The 20,015-nt window shown below is 45.4% G+C and overlaps 1 protein-coding gene across 2 annotated transcripts in view; it reads right to left on the reverse strand.

Moving 5' to 3' along the window:
- The window catches only part of CDC42BPA (CDC42 binding protein kinase alpha), a 608,613-nt gene that overhangs the window by 54,467 nt on the left and 534,131 nt on the right, over positions 1–20,015 (reverse strand). For both annotated transcript variants that reach the window (XM_069233802.1, XM_069233803.1), the window contains 2 exons: positions 12,160–12,376; positions 678–740 (listed from right to left, as the gene is read on the reverse strand). In XM_069233802.1, the coding sequence (XP_069089903.1) occupies positions 678–740; positions 12,160–12,376 (280 nt within the window). The remainder of the gene's footprint in view (positions 1–677; positions 741–12,159; positions 12,377–20,015) is intronic.

Below are 20,015 nucleotides of genomic sequence, written 5' to 3' on the forward strand. Positions count from 1 at the left end.
ACTGTCACTGGCAGCGCTAATGGGGGCAATGGTGCAGTGGCCTCCTGACAGGGGACCTGGCACTTAAAAAAATGTTTTAATTAAGTTCTGGTTTTGCCTGTATCCCTGCAGGGCAGACCCCACACAGTACACACCCCAATTCTTTAACAGAGCCACGAGGGGTTGGATCTATGTTGCTTCAAGGGGTACTCCATGTAACATACTCCCTGGGGGGCTCCACCTATCTACATGATGGTCACTCTGTGATGCTTCAACCTTCAAGATGCTGCCCATCCTAAGATGTGGTGTGCGTGGCTTTGTCTATTCCTAAACTCATCATAGCTTTCTGCAACATTGTTCGCTGCCCCATGTTAGAAGCGTGTGTTTGAACATCACCCAACATCCCCCGGAAGGGCCAAACTATAACCAGCACTCTCCCATTGTTGCACCTGGAAAGGGTGTGATAAACACAATGCAAATCAGAGAGGTTTGTAGTCATGTGAGGGGTATAAAACACTATATCCAGGCTACAATGCAATACAGTCCAAATACGAGTTTATTAACCACACATAATGGTTCAGCTCAGCAATAATTTGAATAGGAGCACTGACAGACACAAATTCCTTTAATAATACTTTGCGTTATTGCACAAGACCTCATGCTTGAGGCAGGGTATCTTGGAAACTTCAATTTCTTACCATCTTTGGTGACATGTACAACAAACAACCCTTCTTCGTTGCCCAGTGCTACCCGTTCGTGATCTAAGACGAAAACAGAAAATATTGATTAGTAATCACTTTCTTTAAAAAAAATAAAAAAAATCTTCTGCAAGTAATACATTTCATGTCTCAATGATTAGAGAGGAGGCAGTACATTAATTTATTATATGAGGTTGGAAAAGTAGACTTTCATTGCCCCACTAGACTCACGGGCCTCAGAACAGGGGATTTGTCTTAGTTACTGTGTTAGTCATCATGAGGGACTTACCCCGGAACTTGGTCACAAAATAATAATAAACAAGCGTTCTGTTTGTGGGGCACTGGAAGTTAGAGCAAAATAGTAGCTTGATCACGTCAGGAGCAGCGGACGGGAACTAATTAAGTTGAAATCAATTAGTGCTTGATCCCTGCTCCACACTGAGGAATGGAAATTATGTCAGACATGCCTTGACGAATTACAAGGCTGTAAAGAAGAGTGCCATGTAAACCAACAAATGGTGAGAAACAGGCGGGCTCCGAGCCCTTTACTGCACACAACAATGTCTTACGTGCGAGACCCACGTGCAAGCGCAGGCTCGAGCCTAAAAAGGGTTTAACTTCTTCAGTAGGAGACGAGGGAGCAGAGGGCCATAATGTTTGAAAAATGTGATTTAAAGAACTCTAAAACTATAGGCTCAAATTATATAGATTCCCTCCATCTTTTTGATGTGTGGTAGAAAATCTGAGCGACGGAAGCCTCAGCAAGGAGAGATGCTCAAATTCCTGGCAACTCACAATAATCATAACAAATGACTGCTGAGCCCAAGTGTTGCACCACTTATTGCATTGAGGCCTGAGCTTCTGTCTGATAGGAGATGAAGATTCACAAAGCGGAGCTGTGCTGCCCTCGCAGTCTTTATTCCTCAGTAGTTCGTCGGCTTCCAACATTCAGAAGGAGAGGCTTGTTACCTATAGAGTGCTTTAAAGCCTTGGGTTCAAGGGCACTGCGATCTATCCTGCCCAAGGATTGCCCGATGACCTATTCCAGCCTGAAGCCTCTACTCTAAACATGACATTATCTAGGAGGATTTGCCTCTGAGGCCTCTTACTTGCACTTGGTCGTTGTACCGCCTCAGTGAGCCTCGCGCACTTCTCTTTCATCCGGAAGCGTCCACCTCTGCACGGGCGTGGGTGACACGGAGATCCATCTCAGGATGCGGGCAGGGAGAAGACTGTGGATCCGCAACTAAATTAGGAGGGCTGCCATTGGATGAGCAGCCACACTGGATTTTGATAGGACTATGGTGACCACAGATGGTCGTAGCCAAGACCTACTGGGCCCATTTTCAAGCCGCAGGAAATAGGATTCGGCCCCGAATTTGTATTAGAGCTTTAGTTTGAAGTTGGACCCTGTCTTAATACCAGCCTCTCAAATTGCAGCCGTTCCATTGCCACGTTTTTTATCTGCTCGAGCTGCTGGGGAAGATCTCTTTTTTGGGTGTTATGGTCCTAGCTGGATTTCCTGACCCTAGCATTTGCTAAACTGTCCAAAGTGCGGCTGCTCAGGCTATGATGACTGCGATTTTAAAATCGACTTGCGACTGCTCTGCTGGGACCCGCCTACATCTGCTGCCTATATCTTGTCCGACACTTTTCCGAACGTTTTGGATTGTTTACGGACACAGTGCTGTTTACGGTTCAGCCCCAAACTTTCACTCCTTTGCTTGCCTTCTCCATTTCTCTTGAGAAACCGTCGATCAAGTGGCTTGTAGGTTTAAATCTCCCAGAACACTACTTTAGGCCCTATTATTTTGGATCCAAAGGTGGGGACCGTGGCCTGCACACTACTCATAGACTATCTGATCTCTGTTTACTTACTGCAGCTTTTAAGCAAAAAAATGCCTACCAGCCACGCGTGCCCCTTTCTCTGCAAATCTCGATTACTAGACTCATGTAACTGCCGGGAAAGGCCACTACAAATGAGGAGGTCACGGCTTGATAGCCTTTTGGGGAAAGTGTGGCTGGGAAACAAATACACTATATGATCCTTACATATTTATACGATTATTGCAATAAATTAATCTATGAAAATCATTGACTGCTTTACTACTGCGCTTATCATTAGGAACGGCTGCACACTGCCGTGTTATTTTTCACTGTTCCTCTTGCCCTCTCTTTCGAAGGCAAAGTGGAAACTGATGCATTTTCAAGCTTCAACACAGTTCCTTCGTTTGCTTGGTACGTAGGGCATCGTCAATCTTTAATGTAAAACCATTTTTGTCCACAGGGTGGCAGCAAAGTGATAAAATCGTTTCATGCTTAGTGAGAATAGTGGAAAACTGTCTCCGCGTTTTAAGCGTCTGTTCGAAATTATACAAGAGAAAGACGAGGGCATCTAAAAAGGAAAACAATATGTTTCCCAATGTTGTCACTCATCTCATAAATAAAGAATGAAACCGAGAGCACGGTCCATTTAGTATCCGACACACAGAAACATGAGCCAGCAGCAGTTTTGGAACAGTTCATGCTAGTTTGGGACAGAAGACATGAGAGCGGGGAAGAATAAAGTGTATGTAGAACCTAGGGCGCTGAGATCATAGACGGGGATACACCTAGAAAGGTATCCAAGTCTCGCCCATAGCAGAAGTCTCAGCGTTCATCACTTGTACAAAGAAATGATGCACTAGCGCTCGGAGCCCTCAGCCCCACCCGTGCACACGGCTGAATATCCCAAACCCGGCTGCCCCCGGTTACTCCGCGCTCTCACTGGACTCGGAGTCTGAAAACCCCGGTTCACGCGAGTAGCTAATGACTGCATTATACGCCTCCCCAGAAGTGCTCACTGAAAGTTGTGACACTGCCTTAAGACGAAAACAGCTGCTAACTGCCCGCCCATCAGTTATGGTAGTGAGCAGGTGTGGGCCTAGTGAGAGGAAAAATGCAGTCAAAGGAGGTCTCTTGGGGACTACGACCCGACCTTCCCAACCAACACCGACGCCGCGCACCAAGTGCTTCACTCCAGTGCTTTAAATGGGCCGGTACTCTCCGGTACGGAGTACCGGCACTTTTTTTATTTTGAGAGGGAAGTACCGGCACTTCTCAAGAAAAACCTAACACTTTTAATTGGACAGTACAGGCACTTCTCAAGAAAAACGTAACGCCTTTAATTGGAGAGTACTTGCACTTCTTCGAAATAAGCCTCTTGCACTTCTATTTTTCCATTTCAAGCACTGCCAGTCCGCTCCACACTTTTAGTGAACTTAGAAAGTAGGCAAACAACAGGAATCAATGCCTGCAATGAGTGCAAGGTCAAGAAACAGGACAGGTCTGTAAAGAGATTCCATCGCCTCTGCACTCGTGTAAGAATAATTCACATGACGTCCTACTGTGCTTATGCCAGGCCTCCTAGTGTTCTTTTAATTTAAATGAATTAAAGAAAATACGAAAAGAAATATTTACAATGCACTCCATGAAATATCCCTGTTGCCATCCGTTTAAAGGGCTGACAGGCCTTCCAACCCGATGTTGATGCACTTTCCGAAATGTACACCTGTGCAGTAAGATGGTCTATGGTATGTGCATCCAGAAAGGAGTGCCTTTTACAATTCACGCGCGGAGGTGTTATACCAAAGTTTAACCCATCTCTAAAAATGTGATGACTGTTTTTATTAGAAGACCAGGTCATGGTTAACGTGGCACTGGACGTCAGAAGTCTATGGAGAATACACGTGCACAGAGACCTGGATGGTAGTTTTTATTGGTAAAGTGATGAATAGATTCATGTGTATGTCAAGCAATGCAACATGACTAAACAATAACTCTGGGAGATCAAAGTGATCTATTTATCGTTCGCGGCAGGCACAGACTTGCCTGAAATTAAAGAAAAATTGTTTTGCACATTTGTGCAGCCCAGTGGCGGCTGGGGTGGTTTCAAAGTGGTGGGACTGAAGTTTGGGGATACGTTTTACTAAGCTAATGAAGTGACGGACTTGACGGACCAAAGGGGTGTTTACAGGGGGCTCTCCCCCAAGAAACTGTTTATAAAAAGAGTGGCAAATGGCCTAATTTAAAGCGCATTTTAATAAACAATTTTGTGGAAAGCAAGGTTTATAAACAAATTCTGATCGTGTAGGTTCGTAATATTTAAAGAAAAAGGACTGCACCGTATCCTAATGCATTAATTATGTTCAACAGTTCCTGCCTCAGCATGTTTACCTGGGGGAGTGTAGGCTGTTGGGGGTGTTTATAACTTTATAACAGGGCAGTAGTGGGGACTTTTGAGTTGAGCACTTATCAGCGGGTCATAAAAGTGTTCTCACCGCAGGCATATTGTGTTATGCGTATTTGTGGTGTGCACCATCACCCAGGAGGGTGTCCTGTTGCTGAAGCAGAAGCAGTCTGTGCCAAGCAGAGGACCGCCCTGATTGAAGAGCCATATCTTCAATTTGCTGCCTTGATGTGTAGGGGCAGGATGTTCCAGGTTTTAGGATCGAGGTGGGAGAAGGCGCAATGCTGTGTTCTGGTTGTGCCTGTGCAGGGATGTGTGTGAGTCTCAGTCCGGCTGAGCAGAGGTGTCTGGTAAGTTGGTGCAAGGTGATGCAGTTGTTCAGGTATGTGGGATCGATGTTGTGTAAGGCTTTCAATTCTCGGCCTCTGCAAAGCACCTTGAAAATGGTTAACATGTGCCAGTTATGGTAAAACACATTAAGTATGTCAGGCAGCTGTCAAAATATGTAAAGAAAGAAAGGAAAATAAAATGCAGTGCTCACAGGTGGGCGTAGTGGGTGTGTTGTCTGCACAGGTGAGATTAAGAAGGGAAGATGAACGAAGTATGCACAAAAAGGAGAGAGTGGAACTGGTGCTGAAGAGGAAAACAAGTACGCGAGAGATTGCAGATACAAGCTTCCAGAAAGATGTGGGGAGAAAATTGGTGCACATTTCCAACAGATAAACACTACAAAGGAAAGTGGTGTGAAGGAGAGAATGGGCGTGATTAAGGCACTCTGATGGCCATTACCACCTACACAGACATTGGTAATATGTAAATCGTCGCTTTGTTCCTCTTAGAGAACCCCCACTTTTCGTCCCACTTAAAGCACTGTGCATACCAATTGCCTTTTTTATCCTCCCCATCAGAGCCGTTTTAATTTTCACTTGCTTGTTACTTAACATTAACTGAGTCAACAAGAGATTATGATGGTCATTTTTTTCTTTTCATAATTAAGGCACCAAGAAGCCACAATGTGCTGCATGTGTGCTGCATGCCAAGCTGTATCAATCTAATAAAACATTTTTTTTATTATTGACACCAAGATGAGTTTATAATAATTGTATCCATCTTCATAAAGATCATTCAAGTCAGAGAGAGAAGACAAACTTTTCTTTGAAACATATAAGAGAAACAGAGCTACCAGACGATTAGCTCCACTTCTCCTGCGCAGCTCCTGTTTATGAACCAGAGACAGGGCCTTTCATTGCCAGTGAATACCTCTGGGACACTGGCAGAGCCCCTCTCCCACCCAGGAACAGAGTCCTTCTGGGTCCAGTGTGTGCTCCAGACCTCTCGCAGTCTGTGAAACGGAAATCCCTCAAGGCATCCAATGGATGCTGAAGATGCCGCTGGACGTCCCTTGGCATTACAAACATGTACACTTTCAAAGTGGGTGCATCTAAAGGCCTTCTTCCCCGGGGCTCTCACGCTGCTTCGTGTGCTGCTGCTCGTGTGTGGTGCACACTATGGAGGCTACCCGCAACTCTGTGTGAAATTCACACTGCTTATTTGTGTCCTCAAATTAAAATTGAGCAACATTTGTCACTATGTGTCACTATCTTTAATGTGTGGAGAAAGGAGGAGATGTTATTTTGAAGGGACTTTCTCTGCCAGTCTCCAGCTTGTGGGCGAGATGGAGGTGAATGATGAACAAAATATACTGATTAAGCACAATAAAGATGAAAGGAGAGTGAGATCACACTCGAAATGTGTACCAAAACAGAAGGAACAGCACATATAATACAAATAGAAGGGAAAGACTGGGTAAAGTATGGACAGAATGAGGGAGTCTTGCACGCTCAAAACACACCCAGAAGCACGGACAGGCACAGACAAACATTCCTGCACACACACGCACAGATATGAGCAAACACAAGTATGCTTACACACACACAAACATACAGGGAGTGCAGAATTATTAGGCAAGTTGTATTTTTGAGGATTAATTTTATTATTGAACAACAACCATGTTCTCAATGAACCCAAAAAACTCATTAATATCAAAGCTGAATATTTTTGGAAGTAGTTTTTAGTTTGTTTTTAGTTTTAGCTATGTTAGGGGGATATCTGTGTGTGCAGGTGACTATTACTGTGCATAATTATTAGGCAACTTAACAAAAAAAAATATATACCCATTTCAATTATTTATTATTACCAGTGAAACCAATATAACATCTCAACATTCACAAATATACATTTCTGACATTCAAAAACAAAACAAAAACAAATCAGTGACCAATATAGCCACCTTTCTTTGCAAGGACACTCAAAAGCCTGCCATCCATGGATTCTGTCAGTGTTTTGATCTGTTCACCATCAACATTGCGTGCAGCAGCAACCACAGCCTCCCAGACACTGTTCAGAGAGGTGTACTGTTTTCCCTCCTTGTAAATCTCACATTTGATGATGGACCACAGGTTCTCAATGGGGTTCAGATCAGGTGAACAAGGAGGCCATGTCATTAGATTTCCTTCTTTTATACCTTTTCTTGCCAGCCACGCTGTGGAGTACTTGGACGCGTGTGATGGAGCATTGTCCTGCATGAAAATCATGTTTTTCTTGAAGGATGCAGACTTCTTCCTGTACCACTGCTTGAAGAAGGTGTCTTCCAGGAACTGGCAGTAGGACTGGGAGTTGAGCTTGACTCCATCCTCAACCCGAAAAGGCCCCACAAGCTCATCTTTGATGATACCAGCCCAAACCAGTACTCCACCTCCACCTTGCTGGCGTCTGAGTCGGACTGGAGCTCTCTGCCCTTTACCAATCCAGCCACGGGCCCATCCATCTGGCCATCAAGACTCACTCTCATTTCATCAGTCCATAAAACCTTAGAAAAATCAGTCTTGAGATATTTCTTGGCCCAGTCTTGACGTTTCAGCTTGTGTGTCTTGTTCAGTGGTGGTCGTCTTTCAGCCTTTCTTACCTTGGCCATGTCTCTGAGTATTGCACACCTTGTGCTTTTGGGCACTTCAGTGATGTTGCAGCTCTGAAATATGGCCAAACTGGTGGCAAGTGGCATCGTGGCAGCTGCACGCTTGACTTTTCTCAGTTCATGGGCAGTTATTTTGCGCCTTGGTTTTTCCACACGCTTCTTGCGACCCTGTTGACTATTTTGAATGAAACGCTTGATTGTTCGATGATCACGCTTCAGAAGCTTTGCAATTTTAAGAGTGCTGCATCCCTCTGCAAGATATCTCACTATTTTGGACTTTTCTGAGCCTGTCAAGTCCTTCTTTTGACCCATTTTGCCAAAGGAAAGGAAGTTGCCTAATAATTATGCACACCTGATATAGGGTGTTGATGTCATTAGACCACACCCCTTCTCATTACAGAGATGCACATCACCTAATATGCTTAATTGGTAGTAGGCTTTCGAGCCTATACAGCTTGGAGTAAGACAACATGCATAAAGAGGATGATGTGGTCAAAATACTCATTTGCCTAATAATTCTGCACTCCCTGTAAACGCACAAGTACGGACCAGTGCACAAACATACGCATGCCTGTGTATACAGACACAAACACACACAAGCAGCTAAGCACACGCATGCCTCGGACTGGCCTATCGGCAATCAGGCAGTGTCTAGCAAAGGGAAGCCAGGGCAGCTCCAATAACAGGAAGGCATTGCTTCCATAATTGGTTGGTTACACCATTACTTTGCATAAGACTTTAAGCAGACTGCAGGGAAGTAAAGGTCCCACAGCCACAGTGTGTTTGTGCAATAAAAAATGCACACTATTAACAAGTACCTGTTCTCAACGAAAGCTGCAAGTATTTGAGGCAGACTGAATACAGGAAGTAATGGAGGGCACTGGGAGCGCGACTTGTATTTGATGGGTTGGGGGGACGAAGCACAGGCAGTCGGCCTCTGCAGGACCAGTTCTCCAATATCTTGGTCATGTTTTCTCTGCTTATCCCACCATCCGAGAGAAGGGAAAGGGAAAGCAGATGCTGGTTTAAATAGGCTCACAGTACATGCACAGCGAAGCATGCCAGGGTGTCTGCTTACTACATGTGTCCTAACCTCAGAGTCATGAGAGCTGATGATACCTGGTCACATGCTTACTGGCACGCCCTAAAAAGTGAACCTTGCTCTGCGTCATCTAGAGGGGGTGTAAGGAGTCCTCGAACAATGGCAGGCCAGGGCTGAATAAAGGTAAGCCCACGGCTTAGCCAACAAAGTTTTGATTGAAGGCACATGCGCAGTGCGCATGTGGCAGTGGAAAATTGCCTGGCTGCCTGACGCTCACTAAAGCGATGGTAAGAAAGTGACAGCCCGTAAGGGTTGACTCATTTTCTTATTACTATCATAATATTATAATAGTGTTCAGAGAATTGGTATGTTTATGATGCAAGAAATAGGGGGGGATGCAGCCCCAAAGCCCTAAGTAAGCAACCGCACTTGGTGTAGCCAATGGTTAAATCACTTCTTTCTAATGGTGTAGGAACATGCGTCATACCTCTCGATGCAAAATAACACAATTTGCTGTAGACCTATTGCACGTACTGAAGGGTGAACTAATGGTGTCGGCTTGTGTGCCCACCTCAAGCAGGGGCATAGCTTGGGAAGTAAGATTGGGGGGGTCGAGTTCCAGATTTTCCAACAGGTATGCTGGTTAAACTACATGATATCAGAAGCAGGGCATGAGGTGGGTTTGGTGAGCAGTGGAAAGACGGAGGAGTTCGGATTGTTAGAGATACTTAAAACTCAACAATTTTGTTAAATAAACCATTTTTAAGATCTTTAAAACAGAGACAGGAGTGTATGTGCATTTTTGTCTGTGTGTATGTAAAAATCTCAAGTGAAATCCGACAAACGCCTCACAATACCCACATTAAAGCACCTGTACACAAATATTTACTAGAGAATACATTTATTTATACACCCCCCGAAGCAACGCCCCTGACTTTGAGGTTATGTAGCACTATCCACTTAACGAGAGAGGGGACAACGGTCCCCTCATCAATGAGGGATCTGCCTCCTACACTCACTGCGCTCAAAAGTACAAATCACCCACGCTCAAAAATACAAAGTTGACTGCCAGTCACTCTGACCAATCGTTTTTGATCACCTGAACTTCCCTCATTTATTAGAACCATTCAGGGGTGCCAGTTTGTCTGTCTGTCTTTCTTTCTCTCTCTCTCGCTCTAATCCACGAGCGCTCACAAACATTCTCCCAGGGGTCAAAAAGTTTGTGCAGTGTGACTGAGGACCGCATTGGCGCCAGCCAGTCTGGTGGTTGAGGGTTGGCGGGGGCACGACTGGTGACAAAGTAAGTGTAGGGGAAATGAAGCATATACATCAAGTAGCTGAATTGCACAATTTAAAAATAGAAAACCTGGGATTAATCCCAACTTCCCCAAGTAACCAAATTGTTTGATCCTAGGCAATTGTTTTATTTCACTTTGCCTCCTTTTTTCATTATCACATATAGGAGGATAATGAAATATAATGAGGACCTTGAAATACGTGACTTCAGGATTTGCACTATACAAAACCTTTTCCTGTGTTTGATTTAATAAACTATAATGTTGTTCATGTATAAAAGCAACCCAGGTCACCCAGAGTGCAGATAACAACTGACCTGCCTCTCAGTTTACTATTGGCACTGTTCTCTAGGTGGGGAGGGGGTGAATGTTTCTAAACTCATGTTTGAAAACTATCACTATCAAAATTCCCAATGCACTGATATAATGCGATGTACTAGGGTAAAAACGGTTCTGCATGCTAAACAAAAATACTTTTCGAAATTTGTAGACAATCATATTCTTACACTTTTGCTGCAAGATCCCTTTAAAAATGAAAGTGTTCCTAAGTTAAGCAGTGCAGGACACCCAGACTACTTCCTTCCTTTAACTTCAATTACCCTTTAAATCAATGCTTGCCTTTTTTGCTTAACATCTCCTTGATGTTAGTGCTGAGTCGAGTCAACAGTAGCCCAGTGTTGCTATTGAGGAGGGAGCCACATGTGAAGGTCAGGAGGGCCACATGCGGCCCCCAGACCGTACTGAGTATAACTGCTCCAATCCATGCTCAACCTCATCTCAACTGAAGATGACGTCATACTACTAGCTGACCTTTACACGTTTGTTATCAGCATCTGTTTACTACACATCTGCCAGTGGCACAGCACCGCCGTGCTGTGGACTGGTTGGAATGGAACTTTCCACAAGTTTACCTTCCCTTGCCCCGCAGAATCTGATGCACCTTATGACAAACTGTTTGGAGTACTGTGCTCTGTTCCACCCCTGTAACTGTGCTGTGTCCCTTGTGTGATGTGATGGCCAAGACTCTTGTTTAATTTCCAAGGCCCCTTGGAGGTTACATCACATGCGGGGGGGGAGGGGGAGGGAGGGGGACGTCAGTCACTGTGGCTGTGGAGCCTGTCCCACGTCTCTCAGCAGTCAGCTGCCTGTGCCATGGGTGTCATAGCTAGTCAGTGTGTGGTGCTGCTGGCAATCACTTGTGGTGGGTGTGCGTGCAAAGTCGGGTCTAATGTGTTTTGCCTAGTTTGTAAAGTGGATGCCCCTAAAATAGTTAGGTCATGTGTGAGCAACTTGACAGTCTACTCTAACCAATACAGACAATCCACATAGACCCCCTGCAACAAGCAAATGATTCTCAAATGCTGTGCACAGAACCCACCATCTTACTAGCAATGACCCTGAACAATACAAAACCGAACCTCGGGCCCCAAACACAACGGTCTTTACTAGTCCATTATCTTTGGTAATACCAAGCCAAACCCCTGCCCACTGTACACCGAGCTGTGTCTATAAAGTGCTTAAAAAGATCTGTGTCATTTGAAAAAAACAGATAATTTTTCTCAGTGCATAGTCTCTTTTTTAATGCCCCAAGCAGCCCTATGGGCTAGTCACCCTGCTATAAAACGTGTAAGGCTTTGGTACGTCATTCATAATCGCCAAAGTGGCAAACAATAAAAACATTTGCAGTCTCATTAACCGCTACTTTTAGCCTTCACCATGACTGGCGAATTATATGTAGACGAAGATGTCATGTTGGTGATATTTTATTCGAGGCCAGGGTGTCGGTCATAGGTCCTTGAAGATCGATCCCATGCCGGGCTGAGATCCATTTAGAATAATTGAAGGTAAATGTATATTTTATGTGGGTGTCTTAGAAGCCTAGGCCACTAACTGTGGTGACATCAGTCCTAGCCTGCCCATCAGTGGCTCTATGGTTCTCTTACCTAGGATGGTAGCAGACTGCGTAGTTTTGATGAGCGGCAAGGTACTGTCATACGCCTCCTTGGGAATGTACACCGATCGGTCCTTCAGTTTGTTCTTCTTCAGGATCCGGTGCAGTTCGTTCAGCACGCCCACCCACTTGCTCTTCTCACTCTCGCTGTCCGCCAGGATCAGGATGGAGCACTTGTTACTGCACGCCGAGAGCTGCGAAGCGGTGACCTGTGGTGCAAGAGAAAAGCCACATTCACACTTACACAAGCATGTATGTCTGTTCTGGAAATGGAGAAGCCCTATCGAGCAATCCATCTCCTGCTAACTCGGATCTACCAGGTCTCTTTCTTCGTAGCCAAAGGAACAAAGTTGTAAACACAAAAATAAGCAAAGAAATATAACACTGCACTTTGTATTCCCCAATTCAATCAATCTTCACGAATTGTCTCGAAGAAAAAGTAATACTTAAAACTGGGACAGGTGGTTTGATCTTTCAATAAAAATTAAAAAAAAAAAATCCTAGATCTGGTAGTGAAGGAGGTGGTGGGTCAAATATCACAGAGATGGGAATGGGGAACAGGGTTAGCCACAGCTGGTCAACTTTGACAGTGGTGAGGTGTTATATCAGCCTCATTCTGGATTGAAGACGGAGCAAAAACACAGAAGCACATGGTCAGTATTGCAGCATAATTCTCAAGCTGGCCAAAAATCCAAAGGTGCTGAAAGAGCAGTAATGAAAATGTCACTTACCCAGTGTACATCTGTTCGTGGCATCAGTCGCAGTAGATTCGCATGTTCTGCAATAGCTCGCCATCTGGTGTTGGGCCGGAGTGTTACAAGTTGTTTTTCTTCGAAGAAGTCTTTCGAGTCACGGGACCGAGTGACTCCTCCTTTTGTCTCCATTGCGCATGGGCGTCGACTCCATCTTCGATTGTTTTTCCCCGCAGAGGGTGAGGTAGGAGTTGAATTGTAGTAATAGTGCCCATGCAATGGAGTGACTAAGTATGCACCTATTTAAGGTTGAGATGACACATATATAAATAATTGAAGGTAACTTCCAAACTGCTACAGGCTCCCGGGGAGGCGGGTGGGCACATGCGAATCTACTGCGACTGATGCCACGAACAGATGTACACTGGGTAAGTGACATTTTCAGTTCGATGGCATCTGTCGCTGTAGATACGCATGTTCTGCATAGACTAGTAAGCAGTTATTTCCCCAAAAGCGGTGGATCAGCCTGTAGGAGTGGAAGTAGTCTGAAATAATGTTCTTAATACAGCTTGACCTACTGTGGCTTGTTGTGCGGATAACACGTCTACACAGTAGTGCTTGGTGAATGTGTGAGGCGTAGACCATGTGGCTGCCTTACATATTTCTTGCATTGGGATGTTTCCTAGAAAGGCCATGGTAGCACCTTTCTTTCTGGTTGAGTGTGCCCTTGGTGTAATGGGCAGCTGTCGTTTAGCTTTAAGGTAGCAGATTTGGATGCATTTAACTATCCATCTGGCTATACCTTGTTTTGAAATTGGGTTTCCTGCATGAGGTTTTTGAAATGCAATAAAGAGTTGTTTAGTCTTTCTGATGTTTTTTGTTCTGTCAATGTAATACATCAATGCTCTTTTGACATCTAATGTATGTAGTGCCCTTTCAGCTACGGTATCTGGCTGTGGAAAGAACACTGGAAGTTCCACTGTTTGATTTAGATGGAACGGTGAAATAACCTTTGGCAAAAATTTAGGATTGGTCCTTAGGACGACTTTATTTTTGTGTAGTTGTATAAAAGGTTCCTGTATTGTAAACGCCTGAATCTCGCTTACTCTTCTTAGGGAAGTAATGGCGATGAGAAATGCCACCTTCCAGGTTAGAAACTGTATGTCGCAGGAGTGCATGGGTTCAAAAGGTGGACCCATAAGTCTAGTTAGGACAACATTTAGGTTCCATGAAGGAACAGGTAGTGTTCTTGGTGGTATAATTCTCCTAAGGCCCTCCATGAATGCTTTAATGACTGGTATCTTATATAGGGAAGTTGAATAGGTAGTCTGCAGGTATGCAGATATTGCTGCAAGGTGTATTTTAATGGAAGAGAAAGCTAGGTTAGATTTTTGTAAGTGAAGCAAGTAACCCACTACATGTTCTGGAGTTGTGTGTAATGGTTGTATTTGATTAATATGGCAGTAGCAAACAAACCTCTTCCATTTACTTGCATAACAGTGCCTGGTGGATGGCCTTCTGGCTTGTTTTATGACTTCCATACATTCTTGGGTAAGTTGTAAGTGCCCGAATTCTAGGATTTCAGGAGCCAGATTGCTAGATTCAGCGATGCTGGATCTGGGTGTCTGATCTTTTGGTTGTGCTGTGTCAACAGATCTGGCCTGTTGGGCAATTTGATGCAGGGTACCACTGATAGGTCTAGCAGCGTTGTGTACAAGGGTTGCCTTGCCCAAGTTGGTGCTATCAATATGAGTTTGAGTTTGCTTTGACTGAGTTTGTTTACCAGGTAAGGAAGGAGAGGGAGAGGAGGAAAAGCGTAAGCAAATATCCCTGACCAGTTCATCCATAGGGCATTGCCTTGGGATTGTTTGTGTGGGTATCTGGATGCGAAGTTTTGGCATTTTGCGTTCTCCCTTGTCGCAAACAAGTCTATCTGAGGTGTTCCCCAGAGTTTGAAATAAGTGTTCAGAATTTGGGGGTGAATTTCCCATTCGTGGACTTGTTGATGATCTCGAGAGAGATTGTCTGCGACTTGATTTTGGATCCCTGGTATAAACTGTGCTATTAGGCGAATTTGGTTGTGAATTGCCCAATGCCAAATTTTTTGTGCTAGCAGGCTTAACTGCGTGGAGTGCGTCCCCCCCTGCTTGTTTAGATAATACATTGTTGTCATGTTGTCTGTTTTGACGAGAATGTATTTGTGAACTATTATTGGTTGGAAGGCTTTTAGTGCTTGAAAAACTGCTAGAAGTTCTAGGTGATTGATATGCAGTTTTGTTTGATGTACGTTCCATTGTCCTTGTATGCTGTGTTGATCGAGGTGTGCTCCCCACCCTGTCATGGAAGCATCTGTTGTTATTACGTATTGTGGCACTGGGTCTTGGAAAGGCCGCCCCTTGTTTAAATTTATGTTGTTCCACCACAGAAGCGAGAGGTAAGTTTGGCGGTCTATTAACACCAGATCTAGAAGGTGACCCTGTGCTTGAGACCACTGTGATGCTAGGCATTGTTGTAAGGGCCTCATGTGCAGTCTTGCGTTTGGGACAATGGCTATGCATGAAGACATCATGCCTAGGAGTTGTAATACCATATTTGCCTGTATCTTTTGTGTTGGATACATGCGTTGTATGATGGTGTTGAAATTTAGAATTCTTTGTGGACTTGGAGTGGCTACTCCCTTTGATGTGTCTATTATGGCTCCTAGGTATTGTTGTACCTTGCGCGGCAGAATGTTGGATTTTGTAAAGTTGACGGTGAACCCGAGTTTGAAGAGGGTTTGTATGATCTGATTTGTGTGATTTGAGCACTGTATGAACGAATGGGCCTTGATTAGCCAGTCGTCCAAATATGGGAACACATGTATTTGCTGCCTTCTTATGTGTGCAGCGACTACCGCTAGACATTTGGTAAAGACTCTTGGTGCGGTTGTTAATCCGAAAGGCAGTACCTTGAATTGGTAATGTATTCCTTTGAATACAAACCTTAGGTATTTCCTGTGCGATGGGTGTATTGGTATATGGAAATAAGCATCCTTGAGGTCTAAAGTTGCCATGTAGTCGTGTAGTTTTAGCAATGGCAATACTTCTTGTAGTGTGACCATGTGGAAGTGGTCTGATTTGATGAAAGTGTTCACTACTCTGAGGTCTAGGATTGGTCTCAGTGTTTTGTCCTTCTTTGGTATCAGAAAGTACAGTGAGTAAACTCCTGTGTTTATTTGTGTGTTTGGCACTAATTCAATTGCATTCTTTTGCAATAGTGCCTGCACTTCTATCTCCAGGAGATTGGAATGGTGTGTTGTTAAATTTTGTGCTTTTGGTGGTATGTTTGGAGGGAATTGTAGAAATTCTATGCAATAACCATGTTGGATAATTGCTAGAACCCAAGTGTCTGTAGTGATTTTCTCCCATGCCTTGTAATAATGACCTATTCTTCCCCCCACTGGTGTTGTGTGGAGGGGGTGAGTGACATGTGAGTCACTGTTTAGTAGTAGGGGTTTTGGGGCTTTGAAATCTTCCTCTATTTCTAGGGAATTGCCCTCCTCTATATTGTCCCCGAAAACCTCCTCTATACTGTCCCTGGTAACTGGACGGTGTGGCTTGTGAGGTGCTGGCTTGTGTGCTTTGACCCCGAAACCCCCCTCGAAAGGGCGTTTTACGGAATGTGCTGTAATTCCCTCTGCTCTGCGGGGAGTAGAGTGCGCCCATGGCTTTGGCAGTGTCCGTATCTTTTTTGAGTTTCTTAATCGCTGTGTCCACTTCTGGACCGAACAGTTCTTTTTCATTAAAAGGCATATTGAGAACTGCTTGTTGAATCTCTGGTTTAAATCCAGACGTTCGGAGCCATGCATGCCTTCTGATAGTTACAGATGTATTAATTGTCCGTGCAGCTGTATCTGCAGCGTCCATGGAGGAGCGTATCTGGTTGTTGGAGATGGTCTGTCCCTCCTCAACCACTTGTTTTGCCCTATTTTGTAAGTCCTTGGGCAGATGTTCAATGAGATGTTGCATCTCGTCCCAGTGGGCTCTGTCATAGCGCGCAAGTAGTGCCTGGGAGTTCGCGATGCGCCACTGGTTTGCAGCTTGTGCTGCGACTCTTTTACCAGCTGCATCGAACTTGCGGCTTTCTTTATCTGGGGGTGGTGCATCTCCAGATGTGTGAGAGTTGGCCCTTTTCCTAGCTGCTCCTACAACGACAGAGTCTGGTGGCAGCTGTGTAGTGATGAAAACCGGGTCCGTAGGAGGCGGCTTATACTTTTTTTCCACCCTTGGTGTGATTGCCCTACTTTTGACCGGCTCCTTAAAGATGTCTTTTGCGTGCCGGAGCATACCAGGGAGCATAGGCAGGCTTTGGTATGAGCTGTGGGTGGAGGAGAGTGTGTTGAATAAGAAATCATCCTCGACCTGTTCTGAGTGGAGGCTTACGTGGTGAAATTGTGCTGCTCTAGCCACCACTTGAGAGTACGCGGTGCTGTCTTCTGGTGGAGATGGCTTTGTAGGGTATGCCTCCGGACTGTTATCTGACACTGGGGCGTCGTATAGGTCCCATGCGTCCTGATCTTGGTCACCCTGGCTCATGGTGGTGTGAGCTGGGGAGTGTGATGGAGTTTGTGCTGGTGAAACGTTAATCACGGGCGGAGGAGAGGGTGGTGGTGTAACTCTTTTCACCACTTTTGGTTGTGGTGTTTGTTCCGTCTGGAACTCCAACCTTCTCTTTCTCCTAATGGGGGGAAGGGTGCTTATTTTTCCTGTCCCCTGCTGAATGAAGATACGCTTTTGCGTATGGTCCACATCAGTTGCTTGTAGCTCTTCCTCAAACCTATGCTTCTGCATTTGGGAGGTTAGCGAGTGCTCTTCTGTATAAGAGCCTGAAGCTGGGTCGCTTGCAGTTTGTTTCAGCATCGAAACTTTGTCTGCGTGTTTTTTCGGCTCCGAGGTGACTTTTTTCCTTTTCGGGGCCGAAACCTCTCGGCGTCGATCTGTTTCGGTGCCGCTGTCTCGGCGTCGAGCCGTGTCCACACCGGCATCTCGGTGTCGAGGCTTGTCTCCAGCACTTTCTCGGTCCCGAGAAGGCTGCGTGCCGGTGTCTCGACCGGAGTCGGACGATCTCGGCACTGTTTGGGCCTTTTTCGGTGCCGACGGTCGGTCACCGAATTTATGGGTCGAGCCATGGCCTGGTGGCAGTGGCGTCCCCTGGGCCTTGTAAATGTTCCTCTGAGTGGATTTCGACGTCTTACTCACGGTTTGTGTATCGTCGAATCCTTCGGAGTCTGAGTCTTGGATCGAGAAGGTACCTTCCTCTTCCTGTTCCTCGAACTCCCGTTGGGCTGTCGGTGCGGACGCCATCTGAAGTCTTCTGGCTCGACGGTCTCGGAGTGTTTTTCGGGACCGGAACGCACGACAGGCCTCGCAGGTGTTTTCGCTGTGCTCAGGTGACAGGCACAGGTTGCAGACCAAGTGTTGGTCTGTGTAGGGGTATTTATTGTGGCATTTGGGGCAGAAACGGAACGGGGTCCGTTCCATCGGCGTTCTTCAGCACGCGGTCGGGCCGACCAGGCCCCGACGGAGGATCGAAAAACTACCCCGAAGGGCACCGGAGCTCTTCGATCTTCGATGCGGTGTGGAATCTAAGTACGCCGATCCCGAACGCAACAATACCGACGAAAATCTTCCGAAATTAGCTAATTTTCCGTTCCGAAACTCGGAGCGACAGGAACACGTCCGAACCCGATGGCGGAAAAAAAACAATCGAAGATGGAGTCGACGCCCATGCGCAATGGAGACAAAAGGAGGAGTCACTCGGTCCCGTGACTCGAAAGACTTCTTCGAAGAAAAACAACTTGTAACACTCCGGCCCAACACCAGATGGCGAGCTATTGCAGAACATGCGTATCTACAGCGACAGATGCCATTGAACTGACATTTTCCAATAAGAAAGCGCTGTGGCAAGCAACCCGTAACTTACTTTCAAGTGTTTGGACTCACCAAAGAACTCTCTGAAGTAATGATGGCAAAACAGTAGATGTTGCAGCATAATTTCCCTAGAAAGCATGTAACTAGCTATATGTGCACATGACAGTTAAGAAAAAGCTGCAATTTGACAATGGGAATCATTCTTCTATATACATAAAGCGTCTTTCTTCATGGCCCAAATGTCCCCTATGGGCTAACACCAGATTGGGAACGGACCTTGTCGGGGGCAGGTTATGACTGAAGTCAGTGCAAGTGTGTGTCTCTTCACAACTCCCAACACAAACGGTCCTTCAACTTGCACGAAGTACCTGAGCTGGCAGTGGTGACGATGCAAGGATGGTAAGCTCTGAAGTGTTCCTGTGTGACCCCTCACATATGCAGGGCCCACATCAGTAATATGCCTCAAACTACTGGACCCATGACCTCCTCTCACTCCCTGCCTTTGATACTCCGGCCCAAGAAACTCTGGCTTTTGGCTAAATAAAAGAAGGTCAACAAATTGTTTGATGGGACTGTCTCTCGAAAATAATGCACATACACATCTGACACCAACCAAAGGGGAGCCATGACTACCACTGCAGTAATCCCTTGTGCGCAGCACCTGCATGACTCTAACGCAGCGAGACGAACTGAGGCTGAGGGCTTCACTTGTGGAACCCTACAGACTGGGACCACCTTCATGTAGGCCACCTCAGGTTTAAATGGGGCTACACTCATAACGGGAGGCTGCACGAACATAGCGGCTAAACTACAGACTTACTCATTCCAAGCAATACGCTAGACTGGTTCTTTGCTACCGGTCGTGGAAACAACTGCTATTGTTCGGGCATTCAAACATTCCCATTCCAGCATCGAGAAGAAGCCGTACTGAAATGTTTATGTGCAGGTGTGGACCTAAAACAGACATCAACAATATCATGGTCCACAAGCTATCTAAAGAGTTTTCTAAGCCTTTTCTTTACTCTTAAAAACCAGCTGCCTTTTTATGGAGCACTGGATGGGCTCCATGTCAAGATGAGATTAGAAGGACACTTACAGTTTCCCCTGCATTCTTCTGCTGAGGGGATAACTCCTCTGTGATTGAAGAGTAGAGTTGGATACAGTAGGATTCTAGTAAGGACGCATATGAGAGAGAGTAAGGCAAACATTGTAAGTATTTGCATTGATCTTGCAGAGGATAAATTGTG

This window comes from Pleurodeles waltl, chromosome 5 (genome assembly GCF_031143425.1).
Source record: "Pleurodeles waltl isolate 20211129_DDA chromosome 5, aPleWal1.hap1.20221129, whole genome shotgun sequence".
Taxonomy (NCBI): Eukaryota; Metazoa; Chordata; class Amphibia; order Caudata; family Salamandridae; genus Pleurodeles; species Pleurodeles waltl.